Source organism: Balaenoptera ricei, chromosome 3, assembly GCF_028023285.1.
Source record: "Balaenoptera ricei isolate mBalRic1 chromosome 3, mBalRic1.hap2, whole genome shotgun sequence".
NCBI classification, from domain to species: domain Eukaryota; kingdom Metazoa; phylum Chordata; class Mammalia; order Artiodactyla; family Balaenopteridae; genus Balaenoptera; species Balaenoptera ricei.
This window is the reverse complement of record NC_082641.1, coordinates 9,317,537-9,339,318: the sequence shown is the minus strand read 5'-3', so window position 1 is coordinate 9,339,318 and position 21,782 is coordinate 9,317,537. Positions and strand designations below refer to the sequence as shown.

General features: G+C 39.6%; 1 protein-coding gene across 5 annotated transcripts in view; it reads left to right on the top strand.

Moving 5' to 3' along the window:
• The window catches only part of CTNND2 (catenin delta 2), a 938,382-nt gene that overhangs the window by 552,168 nt on the left and 364,432 nt on the right, over positions 1 to 21,782 (top strand). For all 5 annotated transcript variants that reach the window (XM_059916116.1, XM_059916114.1, XM_059916118.1 and 2 more), the window contains one exon: positions 9,543 to 9,798. In XM_059916116.1, the coding sequence (XP_059772099.1) occupies positions 9,543 to 9,798 (256 nt within the window). The remainder of the gene's footprint in view (positions 1 to 9,542; positions 9,799 to 21,782) is intronic.

Below are 21,782 nucleotides of genomic sequence, written 5' to 3'. Positions count from 1 at the left end.
CGCATCAGAATACTGAGGCACAGAGATGTTGAGTGATCTGCCCAAGGTCACACAGGTTGTATGGAACCAGTCTTTAAACCTTCACGCCCAGGCAGTTTTGCCCTGGGACCTGGGCTCTTAACAGTCATCTTGGTTGGCCCTGCGTTTGTAAAAGTCATCATTCAAAAACGAAATAAATATACACCCATTTTCATCTAGAGAGCGTCAGGATTTCCTGCGTCCTGTGTTAATCAGATAATATCTGGTGAAGACAAACCACGTGCTCGATGGGCTTCGGGTCCAAAGAAGCTTAAACCAACTCCTTGTCCTCACACATGCTCATTTTAGTTTCAGAGAAGGACCTAAAATAGGAAAAAATAACTGGTAACGGAAGGTAATACATTAAAGGCTAAATGAATATTCTAGACAAAAATGAAGACAGAGGATTAAGAAAAGCACCAAAAAAAATAGAACATATTCAAAATTAAGCAAGCAGGATCATTACAAAAGAGAAAAGGACATCCCTCAACTGGTGACACTGGACTCAGAGGCTCAAAAGTAACTCCTTTGAACGGTCAACCATTCAAATTAGTTTCTTGGATGCCTGACTCACTTGCTTAGATTGGGCACAAATTCAACTAAATTGAAATAATTTTACTTACTAATATGTATTTTCCTCTCACAGGAAAAACTGGGAAAAAAAAAAATCCCGTCTTCTTTATACAATTGCAAAATTAAAATGACCTTATCTGTAAAAAAAAAAAAGGCACAAAAACAAAACATACTGTCGTTTCTTTTCTAGATAACATGTAACTCAAGATTGCACTATACACGATTCCTGACGCCCTCCCAGGTCATCCTTTAGTTTCCAGCAGGGAGTGGGGCTGTGGAATGGTACCCACCCTTGGTCCCTCAGTGCATCAGGTCTGCTTCCACCTGGCTCGGGGTCCCGGGCATTATCTCCTGTGGCCACTCTTCTCTCCCATCCCTGCTCAGGCCCATGCTGACCCCATCCCTGGGCCTCCCTTTCCAAACACCACTAAGGCCATCCTGAGTTATAGATTGTGCTAGAGCTGAGAGATACACCAAGATAACTATACCGAGAAGAGCAGGAAACAGCTGTAGTCCTCGAAGGTGAGACAGATTGAAGCTCCCTAAACTTCCCCTCCAAAGGCAATTTCTCAGTTAGCTTCTCCCCCTATACCCAACCTACTGCCATCTTTTTTCCATCCCTCCGTCTTGGCCGCCATAGTTACCCTCTCACCCCTGTTACTTTATTATGAAGACTGACTTAGATCCCGATTCAGACAAGGAGCACAGTCTACCTTTGGGTGTTCAATAAAGGTCCTCGAGCCTTTCCCAAACCAAAAAGCTTCCTAACCATAATGTCAGAGCCTTACGCACGTGCATTTGTATACATTTGTGTGCGTGTTAGAGAATCAGGGTTGACAAATCCCACTTCTCCCCTCTCCCGCTCCAGGCTGGTGGATGGTAAAACGTACAACAGGGTTCACAACTCACACACAAGAAATCAATCGGATTTTATTCAGCTGGGCCAGCACTCTGTGGGCCACGGCTGTGCCAGGGAGCATGGTCTGAAGAGGGTCTTCTGCCCGCACCCCAGACCTAGCTCTGACCCTTCCTGCTCAGGCACCCCAGCCAGTGCTGGACAATGTCAACTGAAAAAAAAAGCACAACGTGAGAGGTGTGAGTTAAGTTTTATTTGGGGCAAAATGAGGACTATAGCCTGGGAGACAGCATCTCAGATAGCTCTGAGGAACTGGTCCAAAGAGGCAGGGGGGGAAGGTCAGTATAGATGTGATTTTGGTGAAGGGGGAGTACATGCAATCAAGCACATAGTTTTTGCAGAAGCTTCTGCTAGTCACAAGGAGCAGACGTCACCATTAATGATTTTAGTGCTTTTCTAGATGTGAGGAGATGCAAGAAGTGGTCTCATAAAATCTTCCCCTGAAAGTATCTAACTATCTGAAGACCTGTTCTGCCAGTTTTGCCCAGAGCACAGAGTGCATCATTCCTCATCTCCACCCTGAACTCCTTTCAGGGGGTGTTGAAGGTCAGCGGTCGCAGCAGCTTGTGATTTCATCCTTGTAGAGGCAGGTGGCAAGTGCCAGCTTTTAGTTGGCAACAAGGACCACAGACCATTTCCCCCACGCAGTCCCAGCAGAAGGGAGCGGGCTCGGAGGATGACCCCGCAGCCTCCCTGGGCCCAGATGTGACTTTGTAGGGTGGCAGAGACAGTAGAGCAGCTGCCCCTAGGGGCACCAGGACAGGACTGAGACAGGAGCCAGCATGATGGCCCTGGAGATGTAGCAGCGCGAGAGAACATAAAAGGGTCACTTCCTGAATCAGCAGTGGTCGCCACTCAACAGGGCTCCCCAGAGGGGACCCTCTTATCAGGTGCGTCCGTGCTGTCTCCCTGGGCAAGGAGACAGGATGCTCTGGCTGCAGCAGACGCCAGGCCACTGAGCGGTGAGTGCGGCAGTAGAGCGAACATCCCCACCTGCTCTTCCAGGACCATCCACCCAACGTCTGAGTCTTTACTTCTTGCACAATGAAAATTTAAAGAGGTACACTTTTAATGAGGGCGTCGGTTTAGATAAAACGTACCTTTTGTCCAGGATAAGCCTTGTCCAAACCAGAGCTTATATAATAAGGAGCATGGCCAGATAAAGAACTTGTGACTCTCATGGATTTGCTTATGCTAAAGTCTATTAAGATGACACAGATTTTTATTGCAAACTCAAACATATCAATGACTGTCAACTTAGGAGTCATTTGATGAACGTAAATACTTGACTCTGACAACCCCCCAAACACATCTTTCTAAATTAGCAAAAAATGGCCAACATCGGCTGGGTTGATAGTCACATGAATTTCCTTTTGGATAAATGTGATCCTGAGTGGAGAAAACAAGCTTTCTGTGATGAATGTGTCAGCTTCTAATAAAGAATGAATTAAGGGCTTCCCTGGTGGCGCAGTGGTTGAGAATCTGCCTGCCAACGCAGGGGACACGGGTTCGAGCCCTGGTCTGGGAAGAGCCCACATGCCGCGGAGCAACTGGGCCTGTGAGCCACAACTACCGAGCCTGCGCGTCTGGAGCCTGTGCTCCCAACAAGAGAGGCCACAGTAGTGAGAGGCCCGCGCACCGTGATGAAGAGTGGCTCCCGCTTGCCGCAACTAGAGAAAGCCCTCGCACAGAAACGAAGACCCAACACAGCCAAAAATTAAAAAAAAAAAAAAAATGAATGAATTAGCGTAGGTACGCTGCAAGGAGAAAACCTGCTAAATATCCTTATGAGGTTGACAAATATTGCAACATAACAAGAAGTAAGAATGGGATGAAAATATTTGCCCATATGGAGAAAGCATTTTTTTAAAAAACTTAACTTTCTGCAGTAATAGCCAATACTTCATAAAGTTATAGAGGGATTACATAGAACCTTCATATTCATAAAATTTTATTGCTATTCTTCAATAAAATATAAATAACATTTTCAATGAAATTCATCTTTTGAGTCCACAAAAGGTGGAATATTAACAGTTTATTACTTATTAAAGGCTGTTACTTCAAATTGTAAAAATGATTGCTTCCCACTGGAGCAAGTCAAATTAGATCCTCCATAACCTCTTAGTTAAAATTTTTACCTCTTTTAAGTCTAAAAAGTTCAGGGGCACATGATTACCCAACTGGAAATTTTTAATGAGCCCAGTGATAAATATCATCTTAAAACCAAGAAGAGCTTCCAGATGCTTACCTATATCAATTCACCTAAAATGGTGTAAATACAAAGTCTAATTACAGCTGAAGGAGAACAGAGTGTTTGCTGGTGGAACAGTCGATACAATTTAGAAGCAGCAAAATCAACACCGGTAATCAACATCAACACTAATAATAATCCCTCATGAAATGCGTCTCCCCCACAAAAATAATGACACATGAAGTTAAAAGATGATGTTAAATTTACCCTTGAATATTTTTCCATTGAGCTTAGCTTGGATCAACCTGTGCAGAGTGCAGAAAATTGGAAGACATGTATAATTTAGTTCTAGAGGATAATACTACTGGGAATATAGTAGATTGGGTGGTGAAGGTTCCTCATCCCTGAAATGATAAGAGTTGTTATTATTTAAGTAATAACTTTAAAGGTATATAGGCCATGTTTTTGGACCCATTGTCACCTAAGCCATTTTTATTCTCTGAGCTTGCAGAAGGAATGTTATTTAATCAGCTTATTGTTTGCTTACTTTGTATTCTGTAACATGTGTAAAAGTATTTTATGTTTTCATATCTCTCTGTGTACAAATATACATAAAAGCAAAGATAAATAATACAAAAACAAATGTTTTTTTCTTTTTTCTGTTGAACCCTACTTTATATTCCATCCCCCAAGTTTCTTCATGTGCCAGAGTCTTGTATTTTTTTTATTTTTTTTATTTTTTTTATTTATTTATGGCTGTGTTGGGTCTTCGTTTCTGCGTGAGGGCTTTCTCCAATTGCGGCAAGCGGGGGCCACTCTTCATCGCGGAAGAGTCTTGTATTTTATTCTGTTCTCCTTTTTTTCCCATTGTCAGTAAATAATGCATGTAACCATCTATCCTCATCAAAATAGAATGTTTGCTTTTATTAAAAAGGATCTCCCTTCCCTTCTTTCAAACAAAATACAACACATAAAACATCTATTTTTTTTCCCTTTACGCACTAGACCTTTATTTGTGTAGCTCTTCGGAAAACAGGTAATTTCATGAACAGCGTGAAAAGGTGAAGTATCAGGTCAACTGCTGAAGAGGCTACTTTTAAAATCTCCCCGAAGAGACTACTTTTAAAATCTCCCTGAAGAGACTACTTTTAAACTCTCCCCAAAGAGACCAGCAGTGTGATTCACTGAGTTGGAAGAGCTTATTGAGGGGAGAAGGGGCTGTTTGCAGAGCAGGTGGGAAGAGAGAGGAGTGTTTACAGAGCTAATAAAAGCACCTTTTACTTCAAATGTTTGCCATAAGAAAGTTCAGTTGAATAGAGTAATCCTCCAAGGTGGGTGATTTTGGTCAACTGAGCTCTAAAACTCAAATGAGAGAAAACATAGGCCATAACGTCCTTTCGGGTCCTCCGTACCATCTTAAAAACCCGAACGCACTTTTTGGCCAACCGAGTATAACAAGACAGAAATTAAGGGAAAATTTGTGTTAAAGAAAAGTCTTTTAATCGTGTGATCAGTATCGGCTTATCTGTATTAATAGAGAGCCACAGTCTGCATCAAACACACCGCAGTCTGAACAGACAAGGCAAAAAGGGAGAAATCAGTTTTAATGTGTTGAAATCATTCTTTTACCTCACGCTTAAAAAAACATAAGGTATTACATTGTTACATTACCGATGGCTACTTTGAGATCTCTTAGTTTCTCATGCATTTTCTTCTATATGATCATATAACCTACCCTTTAAAATGGTGTATTTTTCTCCCCATTTGTATTGCTATTTTGCATTATTTTCCTTGCATTGATCAGTCTCTAATTTATTTGAATTTGGCAGTATCAGTTTGAGTTCTAATTTTATATTTTGAAATTCTCATCAGGTACTCTATTTATTGTGACCTAAAAAAGTTGAAACTTATGGCTTCAGGAATACTTCTGAAAGGCCATTTGTCAAGTGACAGAAATGTGATTGTGATTTTTTTTTTCAAATATGATCTTTCTGGAAGTTGTTCACCCGTCTTAAATTTCATAGTCCACCGTCTTTTTTCTTAATATAGTAGTATCACTGATTAAACGAAGACTCAAAACACTTTAAAATAAAATTAAGATAACTATATGTATCATATTCTTGATTTTCCTATAAATGAACAAAGTTAGATTTTTCTGCATATCTCAATAAATTCAATTAAATGAGAAATGGTGTAAATTAGCTAGCCCACCAAGGTGTAGTAGTTTTTTCCAGTAGAATATTCAGATTGTTGATTCCTATTATAAATCTGTCTCTTCTCTGTACTTTTGGTAGACATTACCCTTGATTTTAGGGCTCTCATCATTTTTCTAAGTTTTCTCACTGTGTTAGGTAATTCAGTAATACACATATTTGAGGTTATAAACCTAGTTCAGCTTATAAACCTGTAAGCATAAACTCTGGAAGCAGGGTGCAAGGGCTTGAATTCCTTCTCTACTAAATATAAGGCAAACTTGGGCAAGTTATATCATCTCTCTGTGCCTCAGTTTCCCACCTGTAAAGTGAGAATGACATGTTTATTCTTCTATAGAGTTGTTGGACAAAATATGAGTCCACACAAATGAAGTGCTTACAGGAGGTATAAAGTCTGATATCCAGTGGCAAAGGCCTGTCACTCCAAAGCAATATGTACAATCCCTTTTGTAATGTGAGCTCATTTCAGCATTCTTAGGCAATAATAATAGCTCAGTTGTTTAACATTTTGCACATATTAGGCATTAAACGATTTCATGCATTTAAAGCAAACAATGATCCCACGGGGTCATTGTCTTCTCTTCACTTTACAGTCAGGAAACTGGAGCTTTGAGAGCTCAGTTTCTTGCTTGATACAAACAATTGACCAAAAAGCCCAGATGTGGACCTGATTCTCTAACTTCAGAAGCCAAGCTCTGAACGCGTTCCCTGACATTTCATTTGGCCCCTGAAAAGGCCAAAGTAGAATACATATCTGAGCCTAACAATGTTCATAAACTTTCCTTCACCTTTTCGCCCTCCTCATACACTGAGATGTTGCCTTCTTGTTTCTGCTCAGTTAATTGCATTTCACACCTTATTTTCTCGTTTTGCCCCGGTCTCCCTTATCCTCTGCATAATTTTTTGTTTGCTCCTGGGATTGTTTTTCTTAAACTCCTCTTGTTATACTATATTATTTTTTTTTTAATACCTTTTTTTTTTCCCTTTTTCCTGGCCATGCCACGCGGCTTGCAAGATCTTAGTTCCCTGACCAGGATCAAACCTGTGCTCCCTGCATTGGGAGGGCAGAGTCCTAACCACTGGACCACCAGGGAAGTCCCTATTCTTTTTAAATGTATAGTCCTTTGAGAGTTTCTGGTGTGGCTAGTTAGCTTGTTTCCCTTACCTATAGTATCAGTTTTTTAACAAGAGTGTTTCTTCACGTTTCATTTTTTTTTTTTTTAAGAGAATGGCTGCATTGTCAGTGAGGTAATGAAGCCCGCGGTATTTTTTTTTTTTTTTAATAAATTTATTTATTTATTTATTTATTTTTGGCTGTGTTGGGTCTTTGTTTCTGTGCGAGGGCTTTCTCCAGTTGTGGCGAGCAGGGGCCACTCTTCATCACGGTGCATGGGCCTCTCACTATTGCGGCCTCTCTTGTTGCGGAGCACAGGCTCCAGACGTGCAGGCTCAGTAGTTGTGGCTCACGGGCCCAGTTGCTCCGCGGCATGTGGGATCTTCCCAGACCAGGGCTCGAACCCGTGTCCCCTGCATTGGCAGGCAGATTCTCAACCACTGCGCCCCAGGGAAGCCCACGTTTCATTATTAAATCCTGGTCTCTGCCATTTTGCCCTCCTCCCTTCCTGTTAATCACTATATCTAATGTATTAATAACAAATAATTTTGTATAGAAAAGGATTGTTTTCTGATATTAGTAACCCTTTTCAGCAAGCTTAAGCGCAGATATTTAGTTCCTGAATGGAAAAAATGCATTTATCTGAAAAATGTCAGGTTATAGTTAGTTTTCCCCGTTTGCCCTTGATTTGCCGGCTGGCTTTTCACAACTCTTCTAGAAAATGAAATTTTGTTTACCTCTTTGCATTTGTTCTTCCAAGAGCATGGTTATGCCTGACCTGAATTTTTAACCCCTGCCCCCATGACATAAAGCACATTGTTCATAAATTTTAAAACATGAATTTTAATTAGACATGCTTGTAAAATTTTGGAGACAATATAAATGCTCCATAAATTGCATAAAGACGTAAGACAGATTTTCTGGTTGTGAACTTAATGTTTATTAGTCTAATCTAATGACTTTGAAACTTAATCCATCAAGGCAGCCCTCATCATTTCAAAATACTGCTCTTCTGGGAAAATACACACTTTTTGATTAGAAAGTTTTCTTAAATATTTTTCTAGTCTTCACCATGTCACAGTGCCTAGTCTCCTAATTTTGGTTATTATAAGATTAAGTATTAGAAGTTCATTGGAATGAGAAGCCCTGAACTCTGTTAAAATCAGCTCTCATATTAGGATATGTTTCTCCAGTTCACTTCGCAACTTTTTGTCATTTCGACAGGATACCCTTAACTTTTAACATTAACATTGTTTCCTCAATATGACATAATTTCTTTTGTATTTGATTTCACATATGTCTTCTAATGAGAGAGAGGATAAAATAAGCTCTATCACCATCCACTATGAAGTGCTCAGAAAGTCCGAGTTGTGGGGTGTGATTCGTAATTGGAAATTAATTCCACGTAGAGCTCGCATGGTGTAAATGGCCTTATCTAGACACTGGCTGTATTTGGGATATATTCTGATCTACAATGCTAGAAAGTAAAGGTGCTATCTAACATTGATCATGGCTAAATATCACAAGAGTTAATAACAGGTCGCATTCTATTAATATGGAAGATGCTATTTTCATTGTATATGTCAGCTAAACCTTAGACGTCAAGTATTTTTGAGAACCGGATAAAAATAATGACAGGAGACAAACTCCAAAGAACCCAGGAAGGAAACAAAAAACTGAAATGCAGTTTGGAAATAGTCAAATCAATTTTAGTAACTGGTGTCAAATCTTCTCCAAACAATTTAGGTGTATTGAAAAGATGCAAATACTTCTGGAAAAGCCAAGTCAGCTCCTTATTTTGTTTGCGTTGCAGTCGGGCAGGTCTTCATCTCCTCTCGCATGCCCACCCTTCACCAAATGTATTTGTTACTATGACAGCTCAAGTTGAGAAGAGGCATATAAAAATCCCGTGGGTGTTTGTTAAACTTTACAAGAACTAGGGCAGTCCTGCATTTAATGCTCGAGTACTAACTCTGGACCTGTGTCCACCTCCACCCCCATGCATACACATCCTCTCACGGTTCCTTATTTTCTTTTATTTAGGAGAAATTAACCACATTACTAAATTTCCTTCACACCCTTAATAGAATTAACGTAACATCACCTGAGCGAGCACTTTCTGAGTTTTCTCCCTAAACAGTAGAGAAGTCCCTGTCCACGATTCCTTAGAAGATATTCCTTACATTTCTTCTGGGTTTTAGCTCCTCACAGAGTTTACATTTCCGATTAACAAACCTTCTCTTGGAGGTTGGTAAGCAGTAAACACAACCGCAGATGCGTTTTCGCCCTAGAGTGGAAAGGTTTATTCCTGAAATAACATGCTAATGATCATTTTAATGGGTAACATCGAATGTGTTAGTTCAAATATGACAGAATTTTTTTTTTTTTATTCTTTCAAACCCTTGTTTTTGTTTTTGTTTTCGTATGTGTGTAATTTTCCCCCCTGCCTAGACCTGGTTAACCGTTTCTGTGAGCAGGTCCTCAATTTTTTACTTTGTCCCTACTTTCCTGTCCTAGCCCCGTCTTCCCCCGGTGTCGACTCCGTCCCCTTGCAGCGCACAGGCAGCCAGCATGGCCCGCAGAGCGCTGCCGTGGCCACCTTCCAGAGGGCCAGCTACGCCGCCGGCCCAGCCTCCAGCTACGCGGACCCCTACCGGCAGCTGCAGTATTGTCCTTCCGTCGAGTCTCCGTACAGCAAATCCGGCCCTGCCCTCCCTCCCGAAGGCACCTTGGCCAGATCCCCGTCCATCGATAGCATTCAGAAAGATCCCAGGTGGGTACCAACCTTTTTCTCTTCCTGATCACTGCTAAAGATTTTTTCGAACCAGGCCTTGTTACTACATGATTTCTTTTTGCGTTGTGTTATTGCATCCATGTCACTGGCTGAGTATGAAAGGGTTGACTTTGGTTGGGTTTTATAATCTTCTGTTTGATTGGGAATATTGGTATCGATCATGGATCCCTAGTATCTTCTTGGTTCAACAGCAAAGACGATCTTTTGATCAGAACATTTGTAGGTGCTTGAGGGTTTCAGCTACTTGATGAGATGTTGAACAGTTTTCTTTCATGCAATAGAAATGGAGGATTGGGGAGTTATATCATTTGACTTCAAATACTGTGGTCTAGGTATTTTCGTGTCTCAGTAGAAGCATGCTTTGTCGCGTTGTATGTTTCCATTCATCAGAGTGGAAAGTGGCACACCTACCAGATTATACTAAAAATTGGAAATTTAGAAAACCCTTATTACCTTCATTTTTGTGTCTGAAAATAAACATTAGGCTGAAGTTGATGGGCCATTGATTAAAAACTTGAATATAATATATTAAAGAAATTGTTATTATTGAGAAGTGTTTCTTTTTTGCTTTCTTTTTTCAACAGTGGTGAGGGATTTAGTGATACTCTACTTCTGAAATTGGAATTGAATTCCTGTAGAGTTAAATGATGTTTTATTCATAGGCATTTGATTTATGCAGAGTCCCACAAATATATATCTGCATCTGTGAATACTATAGATATATCAGATTCCTGGTATGTCTTTGTAACAGGGCGTGTGACTTGAATCTGGTGGTGTACTTAAAATTCATCTCAAGGAATTTTTGGGTATTTTCTCTGATGGAGCATACAAGCCCATGTGTACTATATTGAGAGGTTTGCATAGATTCTTTTGTAAAAAGAAATCACTTCTACATACGTAAAAGGCAGAATGGGACCATTTTATGGTATTCTTTGAGATAGCTTATTTAGCACAATTCAAACCTGCTTGGAGGGTTTATGTTAAATATTATATGTGGTAGAACCTCCATTGTAAAGGTGAATTGTAATAAGTGCTCACTGTAAACTACTAGAAATAAGAATTCTTATACTTACATTGTCCGGCGTCCTGCTTCTCTAGATTTTCAGTCGAAACAGGGATCTCTATCGTCTTGGTCCTGAAATCTGCCCCAGATCCTTCAGTATTCTTGGCATGTGTGGGTAGAATGTTCTTCAGATAACAACACCTCAACACTATTTCTTTCTTTCTTTCTTTCTTTATTCAATATTTATTATTTTTTTATTGAAGTATAGTTGATCTACAATGTTGTGTTAGTTTCTGCTGTACAGCAAAGTGATTCCGTTATACATATATATGCATTCTTTTTTATACTAGTTTCCATTATGGTTTATCCCAGGATATTGAATATAGTTCCCTGTGCTCTACAGTACGGTCTTGTTGTTTATCCATTCTATATATAATAGTTTGCATCTGCTAACCCCAAACTCCCAATCCATCCCTCCTCCAACACTCTCTATTTTTAAATAATTTTTCTAGACATGCTATTGAAAACATGTAGAAATAGAAGTAAACTCTTAGGAAATGCTAAATAGAAAAATACATAATTGGATTGGCATTGCTTTATTTAACACTGTATACTTCAATTGAGGCTAAGCGTTTAATCTTCGGTGGAAAGGTTTTAAAATTTCATATTAGGGGAATTTGGCTTGATAGGAACCCAAATTTATGCTTCTCTAGCTACAGCTTCGCTTCTTTATTTTATACTGTGTATTAAATGCATTTTATTTTACTAAATGGCATAGCCTTCTCATTTTATGTTACTGTCACTTTTATAGCCTTTTTTCTTCTTTCTGTGTATCATCATGGCTATTATCTTTTTAAGTTATGGATTATGTGACATATATTTATTGAGTGCCTACTGTAAACCAAGAAAGAGAAATACCAATAAGAAATGTGAGAATGAATAAGAGTATACTGGCCACTGACCTTTTGTAGGTGTAAACTTATATACAAATCAGTGTTATAGGAATTACAGTTTACTATGTTATTTTTAAGAATGCCAAGCATTGGCTTTAAATATGTGTTAATTCTGAAAAAAAATCATACCACCATCCTAAGGTCAGGTATAGAAGCAAAACAAACAGAACCAGATCTAGAACCAGAACTGAATTATTATGGCTTAATATAAAAGGAACTAATAATAATAACCTGGCATTATGCAAAATGGGTATATAAAATACAATAATGCCTTTCTTGTAGAGTTTTTTTTTAAATAAAGGAATATGTCAAATTGTTCAGATTTAATTGAGACAGCCCAAATCTGATCTAAAATTCTAGTCCACAATCTAATGCTTCTTTTATGATAACATTTTTGCATCTTCTTTTGAATAATGAATTTTGGTTCTTCCTAGGTGAATATTACTAGAACGGGTATCTTTTACTTTGGGGGTTCAAAATTGTTTATTTCAGCATTATAACTTATGATTTAAACTTTTCCAGCTTTTAGACTTCTTTCAAGCTTTTATACATACATTTTTGAAGAGAATTTGTTAAAGTTTTATTTATCATTAAATACCAGACCATGTAAGCCTCTTTGCCATTGCAAACATGTATTTATAGCACATTACAATTCTCAAAGCACTTTTCCTTACATCTTTAACTTAATTCTCCTTTGTGGGAGGAAACTGATATCCCATATTTTGTGCCTTAAATAAATGGAGAATTGGAATAAATGACCCGTGGGTACACAGGCTAGAATCCACACTTTTAGGACACGGGGCACGTATTGGCATGGGCATTTATATTTCTTTATAAAAAATAAAAAGGAAAAGGAAAGACTATATTCACATCTTTTATGATTTTCTTGGAGGATGAGTAAATGATAGCACCAGTTTTCTGTGTGTAAGAGTGAACGAAGGAATGAAGGAAATGATACAAATTGTCTAAATAGGTCTGGTCTCTCTGATAATTGCTTATGGATATGTGGTCTTTGTTTTGCTTTTCCTTTCTTTTCTCTTCTACTATCTGCCTATCCATCTTATTGCAGACCAGTATCTTTTCTCTATTAAGGAGCTTCAATGAGGAGTTTTCAAGCAAATCATACATTTTAAAATAAGAATTTGAAATGAAGGTAGCCCCAATTCAGTCATTAGACTTGAAACCAGAAACTCCCTGTTATCTTTTTTTTTTTTGATATTTTGATGACATTTATTTATTTATTTATTTAGGCTATTTTATTTTATTTTTTTAATTTATTTTTTTAAATTGAAGTATAGTTGATTTACAGCATTGCCTTAGTTTCAGGTGTACAGCAAAGTGATTCAGTTATACATATATATATTCTTTAAAACAATTTTTAAAAATTTTTTCTAAGCCATAGGATATGAAAGGATTGGTTCTGAAGGATTAGGTTTTTCTAGCTTACTTGGCTGAGTCATATAGATCGGGGCAAAACTTTTCACTTTTAATTGCCCCTACTGTACTCCAGCAAAGAATGCACAGAAACCTTTTATACAAGGAGACGGTAGAATCTGATTGCCTTTTTAAGTCAGAAATCACTTTGAAAAAAAAATTTATATATATATAATGTTTGCTTTACAGCCACGTTCGCTGAGAATTTTTATTTGTTAATTGCATGTTATCTTCCATAAAATGTGAATTTCTTAAGAATTATCACAGCTAATACGTTGTTGGTACTATACCAGATATTGAGTTTTATACAGTGCTTTTAAACATGTAGGTCAAATATAAATCTTTAAATTATATGAAAGGACTCATCCCAACTCAGTGATGTTGGGAGTGATAAGTCATAGCATCCTTGTTGTGAAAATGTGATTGATGAAATAACCAGAAAAAAAGCAAGATTGATGTACCTGGTGTACTAGTGGTGCTATAAATGTTCTTGCCTATAAAAGAAGAAAAGTTATGGCTAAGGCATTTACTGACAGAACTTAATGTGTAGGTTGCAGCATGAATGGCATCTTTTAATCAAGTTGGATTAACCCCTTTTCAGGATATTGTAATCCTTGATGTAAACTACCTCAAAAGCAGTTTTTCAAACATGCTAAAGGAATCTAACTTACTGTAAACATGATTCACAATAAAATTCTATCCTCTTTTTGTTATTCAGTGTAACAGAAAAATAAATGCAATGACACATCTTTATGCTGAACTGGAGCCCAAATTAGCAACTGCATTTTCAGTTGGCTCTATCAAACTTGTTCTCCATGTTTTGTTTCACGCCACAGTATTTGACCAATAATCTAAAAATATGCACTTTTAAGGAATTACCTAGTGTATTACTAAAATTATTTTATTATTGGATGTTGTATTAGTATATATTATTAAGTAAAACTGCTTATAAATATCATTAGGTAAACCTAGGTTAAGAATGTTTTCCAAATGCTGTTTTTTTTTTTCATTGCTTACCTGCCCACTCCATAACCACACATAGCATATAGTGAAATGAATGCGCAGGAAACAAAATATATACAAAGATGCTTTTTTAAAGGTGAAGATTTAAAAAATATTTTTAGAATCTTTATTAACGTTTAAAGCGCCATTATTATGTCATTTAGGTAACATGTCTGAAGTGTTTGCAATAAAACAGTCATAATATTCTTCCTAGTTCAGTTCTGGGGTGGTGAATCTCTGGGGAGTGTGTTTTCCACTTCAGATGTTCAATAATCATTTATTTAACTGGGGAAATGTCAAAGGGGGAAAAAATACAGCATCTGCAATTTAAAGACCCTCAGTGCGAAGAGCACTTGGACGTCATTTATTCAGTTAGGCCAAAAGCAAGCCCAACAATTGGCCATTCAGTCTCTGTTTGAATGCCTCTCGAAATGGGCCACTCACCATCTCTTGAAGCATTTTATTAATTTCTTGAATAATTCAAGCCTTGTACACTCATTTATATTGAAATCTTCACCCCTTGTAAGTTCACTCCCTGATCTTGTTTCTGACCTTTGCAGTCACGTTAGAATACGTCTATCGCTTCTTCAGAGACAGCCCTGAGGACAGTTATTACTCCTCCCCCCAGCGCCTTCTCAGTGAGACTTTTTTAAAATTTATTATTTTTTTATTGAAGTATAGTTGATTTACAATGTTTCAGGTGTACAGCAAAGTGATTCAGATATCTATATATATATGTATATATATTCTTTTTCATATTCTTTTCCATTATGGTTTATCACAGGGTATTGGATATAGTTCCCTGTGCTATACAGTAGGACCTTGTCGTTTATCTATTTTATATATGGTAGTGTGTATCTGCTAATCTCAAACTCCTAATTTATCCCTCCCCCACCCCCTTTCCCTGTTGGTAACCATAAACTTGTTTTCTATGTCTGTGAGTCTGTTTCTGTTTTGTAAATAAGTTCATTTGTGTCATGTTTTAGATTCCACATATAAATGATATCAAATGGTATTAGTCTCTCTCTGTCTGACTTACTTCACTTAGTATCATAAGCTCTAGGCCCATCCATGTTGCTGCAAATGGCATTACTTCATTCTTTTTCTTAATGGCTAAGTAGTATTCCATTATATATATAATGAAATTATATATATATATATAATTTTCTTTTTAACTTAAATGAGGGGCTTTACATTCACTTCTTGTTGGGTGATTCCATTATTTGATACTTCAGACTCCAGTTTTGTTATCCAGCATGATTATTATAATGCACTGCTCATGCCACTTGGAAATATGAAAAGCACACATATATGTCCTCCGCGAGGTTTTATCAACACATGGCCACAGCTGGGCTGGGACACAGCCCTGTAGCTCTCATTCCTTTAAACTCTTCCCTCCAGGTCCATCTGAAGGCACATGTGTTCTCGGTGACTTTTCTGGGGAATATTGTAGGGTGAACTCTGCAGGTGCAATGATAGCATGAAAAGAGCTTCATTCTTTAAGGAGCTGTTAAAGGTATGTGAGAGAGAAAGGTATATCCACAGATGACTAGTGCGTTGGGTAAATAAGACAGATGTGATAGAAGAAGTACAGAGGCGGAATTGAGTGGTTGGCCGGAACCTTGAGGAATAGTTGATATTTACATATGAAAAAATGGGAGGGAAAGCTCTCTAGTTGAAAAGAAAAGAGGGCTGGAAGTCGGGGGTGGTGCCTGTTTGAAGTACTCCAGCCTGGTTGGGCTGGGATGGGAGGGCAGCTGTCCACCCACCGAGTCAGCAAGAAATGTTAGCTTGCATCTCTGTATGCGGATTTTTTTCACTTATAAATTATGAGCATGGTATGTTCATTTCCTAGGGCTGCCTTGCCATACAAATTACCACAAACTGGGTGGCTTCAACCAACAAAAATGTATTCTCTTACAGTTGTGGGGGCCAGAAGTCTGAAAAATCACGGCCTGAGCAGGGTCATGCTTCCTCCAAAGGGTCTGGGGTGGCCCTGCCATCCCTTGAATGTGGCTGCAGAGCTTCAGTCTGCCTCTGTCTTCACTTACACCTTCCTCTCTGTCTCACGTCTCCCATCCTGTTCCTATGAAGACACCCGTTGCTGTATTTAAGATCCACGCTAATCCAGGATGACTTCATCTTCACCCAATTACATCTGCAAAGACACTATTTCCAAATAAGGCCATATTCTGAGCTTCTGAATAGATATGAATTTTGGGGAGACACCCTACTCAACTAACTACACGTTTCAGTGTACTATTATACTATTTACACTGTAAAACAGATGTGCACTAAAGATAGAACTTGAAACAGGGGATGTTAAAGATAAAACACCACAATTAAAAGTTTTTATTTCAGTTTACATTTTTAAAATTTCTTTTATTGAAGTATAGTTGATTCACAATGTTGTGTTAATTTCTGCTGTATAGCAATGTGATTCAGTTATACATATATATGCTTTCTTTTTTATATTCTTTCCCATTATGGTTTATCACAGGATGTTGAATATAGTTCCCTGTGCTATACAGTAGGACCTTGTTGTTTATCCATCCTGTATATAATAGTTTGCATCTGCTAATCCCAAACTCCCAATCCATCCCTCCCCACCCCCTCCCCCTTGGCAACCACATGTCTGTTCTCTCTGTCTGTGAGTCTGCTTTGTAGATAGGTTCATTTGTGCCATATTTTAGATTCCACGTATAAATGATATCATATGGCATTTGCCTTTCTCTTTCTCACTTACTTCACTTAGTGTGATAATCTCTAGTTGGATCCATGTTGCAGCAAATGGTACTATTTCATACTTATTTTATGACTGAGTAATATTCTATCATATATATACCACATCTTCTTTATTCATTCATCCGTCAATGGACATTTAGGGAGCTGTGAAAGACCAGTATACACTTTTAATCGTAAAAACCTGTCTTTAGAAAGAGCAATATGGTTGAATATGTTAGATCTGAGTATATTATCGCTGTTTTTGCTGGTTAACATGTCTGATGTTCATCACTCCAGGTGTGGATAGATGGGGGAGCATAGCTATTTTCTTAGCCCTTGGCCATGCTTGAATCATTTGTGCTACCTTGTTCATATTGGGAGGGTTAGTTTAAAGCTAGATCGTATAATCTAAAACTTCTCATGGACCGGCACACATCGCATGGACCGACACACGTCAACAGCAATAAGGAGCCCTAGTGGTCAAATTAGCAAGGGTGTGACTGTCACCCTTGCTGTGTTGTGGCTTCCAGTAAAAAATGCACCGTCATCTGAAATGTGGGCCCAGTGAGAGGGCCAGTGCCAACCTGTGGAGTAAGTATGATCGTTCTGAATTGCTTTATTCTGTTTGGTTAAGTAAATAAGTGGAATTTCAGATGTTCTCCCCTCTCAGCCCAGGTGCTGATCTTGGGCAGCCCCGCAGTGCAGGCTCCCGTCCAGCACAGGAAGAGGAGAGGAGGTCTGGGCTGAAAAGGGCGTCCAGTACCCAGGGGAAGAGGATTCTCAGCAAGTCATGATTCCAGGCGTGATGCTCACCTGCTCAGCCTTCAGTGCCCATGTGCGTAAAGCGGAAATGATAAAAGCACCTTCCTCATGAAGGTGTTGTCAGATGACACGTGTTCAGACCTCAAGGTCTTTGGGGGCGTTTCCCGGCATAGGGACGGGCCCACTGCTGTCACCACTGCCTCTCTGCTGCCAGCACGGCGCCTGCCGTCAGGAGCACCTGTGGCCCAAGCCTCGAGCCGAGAACGGCACTTGGGAGTCAGAGACGTGGAAGAAGCGGGTGAAGGCACAGAGGCCGTGTGCTGTCGAGTGGGAAAGACCGAGGAGCAGATCCTGGGGGGATGCCCTGCTGGGAGGCCAAGGATGGGAGGGCATCTGGGGAGGCCAGAGCACAGGCCAGTGGGGGCAGCGAGGAGGGAGAACTGAGACCTGGGCCCTCACGGCCAGGAAGCAGAATCGGGAAGATGGAAGGGAAGACTCCAACTGCGAAAGGATTTTGTTTGTTTTACAAAAGCCTCCTTTTCAGGATTCCTTTTATCAACTGAAAGGAAAGCAGTGTTTACACACAGTACTTGTCTCTGCCCATCTTGATTCTCCCAGAGCCCAGGTTACTCATTTTGCCTTCTGTCTTCGGAATCCCTGGTAGGAGTGAACAACTGCATTTCTGAAAGAGCGACTCATTTGTAATACTACGCCCTCAGCTCGTTTATACCAAAGCGGGTTCTGGCACAGGGACCTCGGCGACATCGCAGATGCATCCTTCTACCCAGGGTACTAATTAGCTGGTTAATGAGTCATTAGCAGACACTCCATCAGTTGTGAGGGTAGAAATCTCTGCTTTGTGTTTTTCTGGTTTTCAGGCTTTCCTCCTGAGAACCAGCCCCGTCCTTCCCCTCAGTCCACGTGCTTTTGGTAAAACAGGCTCTACCCCAGGTTCAGAAGGGGAGCCTGTAGCTCACACCTGCTCCAAGAGCCAGCCACTCACTGGGGCCTCCACCCACTAGCCAGACCCCCAGGGGTGCAGAGGAGCCTGAGAAAATCAAGTCCCTGCTCTCGAAAGTGGGCCACTGGACTTTCCTGCCTCATTTAGGGCAAAAAGCCAAATCCACGCTACCTGGAGCCTACCACAGGAGCAAAGGCTATTGTACACCCTCCCCTTCTTCCCAGCGGAGTTCCCCCTCCTCCACCCAGCCTCTCTGAAGGTGGCGGTGGTGATCCTGGGTTTGGTCTCCATTATGAAGCCGGGAATATTTGTCTTTGGTCCCTTAAGTTGTGTCTCTAATGATCTACCAGTGTGTCTGTCATATATCCTGATGCAGTCTTTCCAGAACTTAACTTTAACCCCTCTACTTAAAGCCAACTACACTCATTCCCTATTTTAGGAACAGAAATAGCATCTTTCCCCTGATTCAAAGCAACTGAGGAGTGCCATTCAATCATTTAATTATCATGAAATCTTTAGCAAATCCGTTTATAGGAGAGATGAACTCTGGTGATACCATTTAGCATCAGGGGACCACCTCAGCTCCCTAGAAGTCAGAACTCTGAAACATCAAGCATCTTTAGTCTTAGTATTAAGGTCCCCAGTAATGATGAGTACAATGATAACATCAAAATAAAGATAATTGATGGTTTAAAGGAATGGCATATTGGATTCCTAAGTAAAACAAATAATTAGTTTTCAGTGTCGTTATCAGCCCTCAGTGTATTACTTTTGCTAGTAATTCATATTACTTCCTGCCTTAAGGTTAATCTCTATCTTCTCACTGATAACCACGCTCATATGTTTGTGTCTGTGTGTTATCTGTTGGACTTAGATATTCTCATGCTGAAGAGAAAGTAGTATCTTGCAGGTGAAGTCATTCTTTGACAGTCATTTAGGATGAAGCAGACAGCTAAGCCACAGGTGGGAGGGAGGAAGTCAATCTCTCTCTTCATCTTCCTTGTGAAAGAAATGATCAGAATATTGAAGAGCCCAAAAGGAGTGTGAATATTAAAAACAGTGCCCCTTAGAAACAAGCTGAGAACCAAAAATGAGGCCGCCTCTTTCCTTGGAATCTCAAGGAGGGTTAGAGAGGCCCACAGACCTGGAAGAGAAGGTCCTAAATCTCGGGGCTCCGTTTTGGGGTCTCTGCCTCTATTTCCCTTCTGCGTGCTCTCCTTTCACTTCCCACTTGATACTTTCTAGAGTTCTGGGAAGTGGTTTGAAGGAATCAAAAGAAGGGTTTGTGCTTCAAAAGGAATCAAAGGAAAGTTTTGTGGGTCTGGTATTGAATAAGATTATAAAAACGGACAAGAGCATCCCTCTTCCCCAAGGTTGGTTCCCACGAGTGGGAGTCCCCCAGGAAAAAAGAGAAACCAAGAAAATCCAGGGTGACAGAACTGGCTTCCTTGGTCAGTCGTTCCTCAAGGACTGTCTTCTTCTAGGGGGAACCTTGACAGCCCTACATTTGATTTTATTAAGGAAAGTGGCATCTACATATATGCCACATAGATTATGTGTATACATATACATATATTATGTGTGTATATGTATATGTACATAAATAAACTATCTGTTAATCGGCTCTGCCCACAGTTACCCAGAGATAAGATTTGCAAAACTTACATAAGAACTTGATTTTTAATGGGACAAAAGACACATAGTAACAAGGTATTGATTTTGCTTCTTGTCTGTTTATCCATCGGTCTGCTTTCCCAACTTCTGTGCTTTGCTTTTGTTTTGTTTTACCATTTAAAAAAAGTCATTCTAAACAGGTTCCATTCTTCAAGTCAATGTTGATAGAATGTTGAAAACTAAAAATATAAATTCACGAAACTAGAGAAACGCAACATTTGTTTTCCCTTCCGAAATCCCGGTAGCTGTGAGAATATTGGAAAGCACATCGTGGCTGTTTATTTCCGTCTTTAATCGGCACCCACGTCGTTATGCTCAACCTTTTGAAATTATGTGCTCTTTAAAGGGCTCTATGCTTCTCAGAGAACCTGACCATATTATGCAAAGAATTTCCTTTCTTCGTTATTCAACTTATGCTGCTGTAACTATGGAAAGCCAATCTCAGTCTATCCTCAAAACCTCCCCGTTTATCCTACCACAAGCGAGAATCTGAAATCCCCTTTGGTCATTTCACACACAAACCAGTTTTAATATTTTTCTGGATGGCTTAAGTCACTTTTCTTCACCATCTGACTTTGAACATTTAATTGAGGACAAAAATGGCACGTTCAAAGCTTTTATTGTCTTACAAGGCAGGTGGTAGTTGACTGTCAGTTTGTAATTAATGGAAGTCAATTTCCGGTGCTTCTTGAGATGTTTTGCAGCCAACAGTGCTCATTAATTTGGAGGCACTGACATCTGTAGAGAGACAGTGAGCATTTTACAGTAAGAAAAAGTACATTTTGAACGGATATTTCCATTGTTCATGATACATTATAAATCTAGTAACTTAAATTCTTTCATCTACTAAAGATCACGTTCAACTACCTTAACTGGTTTGCTGAACTGAGTGTGTTCTAACATCCACTTAATTCTATAAGAAGAGTAGAAGGATGAGGAGGGGGAAGAGTAGAAGAGAAGATACCCAGTGGGAAATCCAGTGCGCAGGTTTCCTGCAAAACAATATTTTATGTATTGAGAGGCATCTCATCAAGTGAGATGAGACATGGGTCCTCCTTCTTTTCATTGTTTTACCTTTTCAGTTTTCTAGGGGCATTTCACTCTGTGCTTTGCTCTTTTAATGTGCCTATTGCTTAAAATTTCATGCTAGAACAGGACCCATGGGCCACCAGTTTTGGAAGCTCTTTAGAGCTGAAGCCACCACACCAAGAAAACTCTGATTGTGTTTGATAACTGGGCCGTTTGCATAGAGGCCCCAAAAGTGAGGGCCTCCATCTACACTCAGCTGCTCTGTACTGACAGATGCTACAGTGAGTCCCCGGGGTGACTCCCCATGACTGAAATGTGACACAGTGATTCCCAACATTTTTGGAATACAACAGTTCCATTAGTTCCACTAGTTCCACTAGTGGAACATTCCACTAGTTCCATTCCAAAAGCCATGTGGGTG